General features: G+C 49.0%; 1 protein-coding gene across 1 annotated transcript; it reads right to left on the reverse strand.

Annotated features, from left to right (window-relative positions):
- Nucleotides 1-560: 560 nt before the first annotated feature.
- LMX1B (LIM homeobox transcription factor 1, beta) lies at nucleotides 561-8,535 on the reverse strand (the record flags this gene model as incomplete). The annotated part of the gene is made up of 6 exons (XM_010077863.1): nucleotides 561-1,101; nucleotides 2,797-2,958; nucleotides 3,762-3,828; nucleotides 4,230-4,307; nucleotides 5,278-5,456; nucleotides 8,303-8,535. Coding segments are annotated over 6 exons (877 nt in total), but the record flags the coding sequence as incomplete, so codon positions are not given.
- Nucleotides 8,536-8,764: the final 229 nt, after the last annotated feature.

Below are 8,764 nucleotides of genomic sequence, written 5' to 3' on the forward strand. Positions count from 1 at the left end.
CATGCAAAACATAAATAAACAGAACAGAATGAACAACACATGTTTGCCAGTCACGGTCTGGACTTGAAATCTGGCACTGCAATACTTACAAACAAATGTAATTGCTTTATTCTCACACTTCAAAAAAAATTAAATAAAACTCTGTCTTGTAAGCACCTTTAGTTTTAATTATTTAAGATCAATACTAACCTAAATGCCTCTGTCCCTAACATGCATCTCCTCTCCAGGGTCATAGACCTTTCTTATTATGAAATCTCTGGCTTTCTCCACAAATATTACTGTTAACCAGTTTCCTCATATCATATGCATAAGGGCTATAAACTAATGAGCAGATCTAGATTATGTAGAAAAAGTGTAGAAAGGAAACAAATGCTGAACGTCACATTTACATTAACTTCTCACAGTTCAAATGGCAATTTATCCACAACATAGTATGAATCATGCAGTAAGAAAAGGGAGGGATCTCCAGTTTCTTTGATTTATTTGTCATATGGTTGACTGATGTCAGTATCAGTGGCTTAAAAAAAAAAAAAAAGTTTAAACATCCAAAAGAAAGGAAGAGAGAAAGGAGGAAAATGTCTAGCTTTCCACAAAATCCATTTCCTTTAGAACGATGAGCTCAAACCAAACCAAAGGCTGCTGACGAGCAGGGTCTTCTGTTCCTTCCGTGCTTGTCTCGTGGTCTGGTGCAAGCTGGGAATCAAGGGTACAGGGCTGGTGGATGCGGTTTGTTTATATATGTGTATGTATGTAGGTCCGTGTCACTGTAGGTACATACACACACATATACGCACACAGATACAGTCTTCCTAAAAAGGCTCTTTGCAGTCCAGAGGCAGCGGGAGTCACTGTGAAGGAAGAGCTGGGCAACATATGGCTGTAGAGTCTGCACTGGAAAAAGTCACTGGCTAAAGGAACGCCGGCTGCTTGTTCTCTTTTATTTTCATGAGGCGAAATAGGAGCTCTGCATAGAGTACAGCCTGTCAATGGGATTTCCTACTCTAGCCTGCATGGAGTTAACTTCGGAAGAGGCAAGAAAACAGTCGCTCAAGCTAGTTAAAGAGGTATCACTGTCGATATCATGAAAAATGGAGTCGTTTCCTGCAAACGAAACGTACACGTTAAGCTGGACTCTGTGCAGCCAGAGCAGGACACAGTACACAGGGAACTGCAAAAGGGAAGGCTCCTGGCTGTTTTCACACGTTAACACAACTTCACTGTCAGGGTCTGACCTACAAGGAGGGAGGCCCGCAGCCAAGGGGCAGAGCTCAGCGGGCAGCATGCCCCTCGACCTGCCGGGGTTGGATCAGTGTTCAGCTGGCAGCACGAGAGCGCCTGGGCTGACGATGGGAGCAAACGGTGCTGGGGGGGGAACAGGTCCCCGGCTCCCTGCGAGCTGGGATCCGGCATTTGTGGGGGCACCGCGGCCACTGCACAAGGTGGGACCAGGCACCGAGTACCGGCGGCGGGGAAAAGTGCTCTGAGAGCCATCACCAGGAACGGCCTCTGTCTGCAACTGGGTGAAAGATGGATCTACGAATGTGGCAGGACCCAGGAGGAGACCCAGCCGCCCTGGTCTCGAGTGAGCTACAGTTGTAAACACGATTCCATTTCAGAAAATTCCACTCTTTCTGGGCTGGTGAGGAACAGCACCTTCTATTTCCCTGAGCGGCTTAGGTTGCGGCTGACTCCAGCTCTCAGAGCTGACAGAGCTCCAGCTCACGTCCCACGAGCACCGAGCAGCGAGTCCAGCTCCTTCTCCCCACGCACCCACTGGAAATGGCTTTGTGCTGTCTCCTGCACCGATCTGGAGCACAGACCCGGCCCCTCAAGGGGTTTTGCTTAGAAAGCCAACCAGACTGTTAGCCACGAGATCACAAGCCACCTAATGCTCACTCGCACTTCAGGTGCCCTCAGCTCCTTACAGGATTTACCGAATTGCTGGTGTGTACCGGGGACTTGTCTCGGGAGGAAAAGCAATAACACAGACCCCCAACGGATCTCCCGCTGGCCCGTGCACGTGGACCCCGCAATGGAGAGCTCCTGGTCAGCAGAAACCACTCTGACCCTTGTGGGCTACAGCGAGGCCAGCAACCACAGGCTGAGAAATCCTCTTAAATTTTATTTAAATGCCACACTGCAATTGTCCAGAATTAATTATTAGGCATTTAATGCGTGTGATGCGTTTGGTGTCCCTGTCCACTTGATGGTGTGTGGTCAGGAAATCGTGAGAGCAAACCCTCATCTGCATTTTGGGCAGAGACTAAAACTATGCAGGAGAAATGTCCTGTGGTGGTACATCTCTTAGTAGCTCAAGAGCTGTTCTGCAACAAATCCATGCATCCAATCTGAGGGATCTGAGGGAGCTGCTTATTCATTTTGGAATTAATAGATTACTTCTCTTTATTAGACCACTTCTCAAGGCACTTTCTTCCCAAAGCTTACAAGAAAAAGGAAAAACTTGTGAGGGAGCTAGAATTTGGTACTGTTTATTTTTCAATGTCTTGGATAGCGGTTCAAAAAAGTGGAGCTGGAAAGGTGACACTGTTTGGTTTCTCATTTATCAGAATTATACTGTGAAATAGTTCTGAAGGGTGTGCAGAGCTTGGGATGAGCTCTCTTCTACCCCCTTATGTGTACATGAAAATACACACACAAAACTGACCGGTACAAATTCCCTGGTACAAATCCCAGAAAAAAATATTATAAAAGCAAGTAACTCTACTGACCCTGTGGTGCGTGAACCAGCGTATGAACCCTGCTATTTCTGATGCGGCAGAATGATGCATGCCTTACCATAAGGGTTCATGTGGTCGCCTGGCATTTGTGGAGGGGTAAGACCCTGCTGAAACGGGTCTGTGCCATAACTGCTTTGATCCATTGCTACAATCTGCTGCTGCGGTGGTGCAAGTGGCGTGTAAGATGTCATCATCCCTTCCATTCGGTTGGACATCACTTCTGCAAAGCAAACAGGAGGGCACAGTCACTGCTTAGGAACAAGGAGGCAGGAGCATCAGCGGCAATACGGAACCCGAGCGCAGGTGAAGGCAGCTGGGCATGACCTGTCACTCAGAGGAGCCTTCCAAATTTTGTCTGAGAGCACACCCCTCAGCAGTGAGTTGAAAGACTTGTAATTTCTGACTCTATAATTTCTGGACCTCCGGGGCGCTGGACCGTATCTTCCCAAAGTCTGTCCTGCGCGTGACACAGCCCTGCTATTCTCTGACTCATGTTGGTACCGGTTTTTCTGGCTCTGCACAAAGAGGAGGATTTGAGGCTGCAAGGCCTCAGGAGCTGGAGAACCCCAAGAGCATCCCAGGCGCAGCGGGGAGAGCCCCGGTTCCCCGCGCAGCGCTGCCCCTGGGTCCGGCTCCAGGAGGGTGTCACTGCGCCGCGGCAGCGACACTGATGCCCTTGCACGCAGCCTGTGATGCCCAGCTGAGCACGGCCCCTCTCTTCGGGAGAAAACAAACTGGGGGATCCACCGGGAGTGAGCTCCTGGAGGTCTCTTCCAGTGACAGCACCTCATACCACACATTTCCCCTAGAAAGGAGGCAGCAGCTCCTGTGCGCACCCCTCCAGGGCTGGCCCCACGGGAGAGCTCCGGGAGCTCCGTGTGTTTCCACTGACGATGGCACACCTTATCCATGGTCCTATGCGTGCCCTGTGTGGCTGCACTTGGGACATTCTGTGGGAATGGCACTTCCAGAAACCTGGCCGGTTCCTTTCCCCTTCCTTTGCCTTCATCACAGATCCCCTACCTTGCCCTAGTCGCTGCGAGTTCTGCTGCTCCTGCTGCTGCTGATGCCTCCGTGCTAGTTTTTTCATCTGAATGAAAGAGGAAGAACAGAACACTCTCATGGCTCTGAATGCAACAATTTGCTTTCCATACAAAACTCTCTGCAAACATGGAATCAAGGAACACAAACCATTTATATTCATGCACACACCACTGTAGGTTCAGTTACATTTCTACGCTTAAACATTTCCGTTTCCAGCTCATATCTACATGCAGAATTTACCCCAACCTCGCGTTGCTTTGAGCACACAAACTCCATGTCTGTGTTTGAAAGCTGCCGTTCTCGTACACACACGGGCAGCAGTGCCTGGAAGATGGGTACAGCCAAGCCCCTGGGGTCTCTGGGGTTCGTACCACATCTGGGGGAAGGGGAAATCTGTGCTGGGGGACAAGTTGTGTTTTACTTTTGAGAACTTGACAAACAACCTACCTTTGCTCTTTGGTTTTGAAACCAGACCTGGACAACTCGCACACTGAGTCCTGTTTCAGCCGCTAGTGTTTCTCTGACCTACAGGAGGAAACGTTTAATGGTGTAATTTTAAATATTTTTTTAAAAAAATAATCAGTTACATTAGGAGGAATATGCCTGTACTTAAAATAAAAACTGCATGTTCAGAATTACTTTTTAGAATTCCCCATATTTTTGCATAGTTTGCTCAAGTTCTGCCTTTCGTGTCGCTACCAGTTTCAGGAGTATTGAACAAACAGTCTGAGCTGTGTAAAATACACCAAGGCATTTCATGATTTTTATTTTACCCATAAAACAGTTCTGCGCAAAAAGATACAAATTTGGCTATGAACATTTTTAATATTGTTGAGGCATATTTTAAAATGGCAAAAAGTCACATTCCACCTCCCAAAAGACATACTTTGCACACCAGCGGGAAAATGTCACTTTTTGCAAAAATGTCAGCTTTTTGGGATTTTTTTCCTATCAAGCTCAGGAAGAAACAGTTACCCAGGCTGCTATTCGCAAAGATCTGATTTTCACCAGCTTCATCAGTGAAGCAATACATTATACCTTTCCCCTGCTGCTATATACAAGATCTACAGCAGGGTTAAGTGCCATAAAAAGGCGAGACTGGAAGGACAATCGGTGGGACCAAAGCCAAGCACCCATCTCTCCCTGGTGACTCCCTGGGCAGTGGGAAGAGGGGCCAAAGCCACTTGTCTACCCGGGCCCTGACAGTCAAAGACTGCTTCAGGTTGATAGGAACCCAACATTGCTGGTCAGCAGGACCCAGCCACGGAGCTGCTCCACCACTGCGGGTGAACATCCAGAGACAGCAACGAGTGACCCCGGGCTGCCGACGGCTCCGGGCTGAGGCGGTGCTGGGGCGAGCATTGCCGTGCGCTGGCCTGGCTTCTGTGTTCAGAAATACTGCTGCTGCCCGGGGAAGGGGCAGGGAGCTGTCTGACCCCGTCACCCCCGTGGCCACCTGCCGGAGCTGATTGCAGGCCCCTGATGAAGCACCTACCTTCCTACAGGGCTTGGAAGACACTTCAAAGGATGCTTTGAATGCTCGTCTCTGCTGCGTGGTTAGTATCGTCCTCGGTCGTTTAGGTCTCCTTGGGTCCTTCCCATCATCGCTTCCCTTTCCTTGGGTTACTTGTCCTTTGGTGGGTTTAACATCTCCGTCTTCATCATCACTTTTAACTGGTGAAAAATAAACAGGATGTAAAATTGTCCTTGTTCCACTGAGATAATGGGGTGTTTGGAACTGCTCCTCAGCTGCCCACCCAGCCAGCAGGCTCAGCTATCGCCCGCGTTTGCTCCAACACCAAACAAACGACGGGCAGGAAGAGACCGCCGCAGGCTGTGTGCACTGCCTCCATCAAACGCCACAGAGCATGAAAATGTGTTCAATTCTGAACTGAGGGCACGGGACTGGTCAGGGGATGGAAATCCAGAATTTGTTTCCATATTTCCAGGCATAAGGACTGAGAGGCGCTGTGCCCTCCCAGCACCACTGCTCCTGTGCGCTCACCTGCTGCGGCCACAGCGGCCGACACGCGTCTCCCTTCACAGCAGCGCGGCGTCTCCCCCCAAAGCACCAGCAGGGACCACCGCCCGTGCCGCGACGGCAGCAAACGGTGTAAACGCAGATATCACAAAAATCTCTCAAAGTCTGTTTAGCTAAATATAGCCCAGGTCCCAGGTACTGTTCTGAATATTCTGAAGCTCTAAGGGTAATATCAAACATAACCTTTGCCATCTCATTTCTGCATCCCACGGGAAACATCCGTATTCTCTCTCTGTGTATCTCAGTCTTTCTACACCAGTATAAACCTGCTGGTGTAGACCAAACAGAGGATTTGTGTACAGTTAGGTTCTGAACATCCCTACAGTCTGGCGATACTACGTGTGGGAAATCTCAATCGCAGTGGCAAAGGGTGAAGAGGAAGTACAAATTTTGTTGTGAAAAAAACCCTTTCAACTCAGCATATTTTATTTCACCAGACTACTGATTTTTCTTCCAGAAAATATTAATGTACTATGATAGGAACTTCAACATGAAGAAACACACTGCAATTTTTATATAGTCAAAGATTACATTTGGGGAATTAACAAATTAGACTTTAATTAATTTTTGGGTCTGATTATTATGCACCTAGCAATCTAATCACCTTTTACTTTAATAAGCATCTTTTGCCTAATGATTAAAGAGAAGTTCAGTCTTTTTAATAACCATGACATTATTAACTTTCCAGCATGCCACTTCTAAGGAAAGGTTTGTGAGGATTAATATTGCTCATTGGAGAGTTACTTTTGTGTCCAGTGGATAAATATTTGATTGGAGAAGGACACATTCTCAGCCGGGGCTACTGAAATCGTTTGCTCTCACACCGGCATCTGGGAGACCTGTGTTTTCAGGGTGTTAGACAACGGGAGACAAAACATCCCATTTAATTTGTCAACTTGTTTTTCAGGTTTGGGTTTGGCTAACAGAGAATAATGAGGAAAAAAAAAAGCATCTCCAGGAGTCAGAAACTACTTGTGCCAAGGGGAAATGACATGGGAACCAAGGTGGCTGTGTGCTGCTGTGGCAGCTTGCTGCTGATCACAAAATACAAAATACAAAACCTGGTCCCGGGGGAGAGCTGCCGTGCCCACAGCGCCTGCACAGGGAGCGAGGACAGCGGGAGGAGGGTCCCCGCACCCCCAGCATGGGGACAGCCACACTCCTGGCTGCGCAAAGGGGGTTTGTCACGGACAAGGCAGACAGACGGACAGCGGGGTGCTGAAGCTGGTGATGACCGAACGACGTGCTGAAGGGCAAGTAGGAACCTCGCACGCCTCAGGCTAATTCACCGAGAGCCCAAACCCTGCAGCACGGACTGACTGAGCGGGGCACTCAAGGTCCTGCAAATGCAGCGCAGCAATAGATAACACCCTGCTCCCAGGGTCCCTGGCCCCGCACATCCCGCCGAGGCAGCGCTGACCTTCCTCCTGCAGCACTCCTGACATAAAATGTGAATTTCAGCAATGTGGAGAACACGGCTCTCAGATTAGAGATGAGAGGTAATTACTGCTCCTAGCTGAACTGGAATAATGCATTTTCCCAAAAACCAGAGGCAAACATTCATGTCATTTCGCTTAATGGAATGGTAATTGCTGATTTTCTCAGACATTTTCTTGGGAAGCAAGTGCGCAATTACGATGGCTGGCAGCAACCTGCGCACACGCTGTCCCTGGGCTGGAGGAAGGGAAGTGTCTGCGTCTCCATCGTGCCAAGAGCTCAGGGACGGCCCCGCCAGCACTATCGGGTGGGAGGGCTCCGCTGTCTTCTTGGGAAGGCGAGAGCTCTGGTCACAGTGTGGTGACGCTCTGCCCAGCTCCCAGGCCAAGCAGTGCAGGCTCTGCGACGCACGGCTCAGGTGCTGCAGATCAGCTGCACGCGTTTCAGCAAGGTGCCGAGCCTGTCGCCCTTGGTCCTGGGCACGCAGGCAGCCTCGCCCCGCGGGCGCTGCCCAGGCTCCTGCACGGCTACTGCTGCAGCACAAACCACCTCTCCTGTCTTTCCTCAGCACCTCTGTGTTTTACCTGACAGATTTTCTGAAAGTTACCATTTGTGACTGGCAGAGAGAACACTCTTGAAAATCGTGTTACTGCTTTGCCCGTTTCCCTAGATCAGCGCTGAAGGCGTACGTGCAGCAAATCCTCTGAAAAATGCAGAGTGGATGGAAGGATGCCTGTGGAAAACAGCTTTGAATGAGGTCTCAGGTAGCTGAAGTCAGTCTCATTCACATTTTGTGATCTTACAGAAAAATACCTTGACAAAAACAGAGTTTTTGTCCTTTACTAAGCAGCAAGTTAAGAAAGAGAGTCGAGTAAGGGAGGGCAGGCTGCAAGCGGGGATTTTTTTAGCTGTGCCTGCTAATTTGCATGGGTGGCACGTGCACAGAGATCAAGCGGCTGTGCAACTGGAGACACTTTTCTGTAAGAAAGCTCTACAAACCCTTGTGGCTCTTCCAGTCGGAGCAGGTGTGGGAAAAGCTCACCTGAGTCTGAGTCGTCTGGGCTGACCGAGCTCAACAAGTCTTTCTCTTTTTCATAGTCACTTTTACAGAGCAATTGCCCTTCCTTTAGAACAAATTCGTCCCCTTTCCTCAGCTGTCGTTCGCAAACGCAGCAGCAGAAGCAGCTTAAGTGGTAAACACACTCCAGGGCTCTCATCACGAATTCTGTTGGGGCGATCTTTTCCATGCAGCCACTGCACTTAGCAGCAAACAGCCTGTAAAAGAGAGAGGCAGCACAGTCAAAGAGAATCATACACTGCATGAATTTAAATACTGTGAGTTATTTAGTTTAACTACAGATCAGCTTGGCTCATGCTTTTGCACACTGGGAGACCTGCATCCTTAGTCTTGGAAACATCACAGGCATGTGACTGATTCAAATCTCAATCCCTTCAGTCTAGAGATTCCCAAATCGCCTTTGCTGGATAAAAAAATGCTAAGATT

This window comes from Pterocles gutturalis, unplaced genomic scaffold (genome assembly GCF_000699245.1).
Source record: "Pterocles gutturalis isolate BGI_N339 unplaced genomic scaffold, ASM69924v1 scaffold15118, whole genome shotgun sequence".
Lineage (NCBI taxonomy): Eukaryota > Metazoa > Chordata > Aves > Pterocliformes > Pteroclidae > Pterocles > Pterocles gutturalis.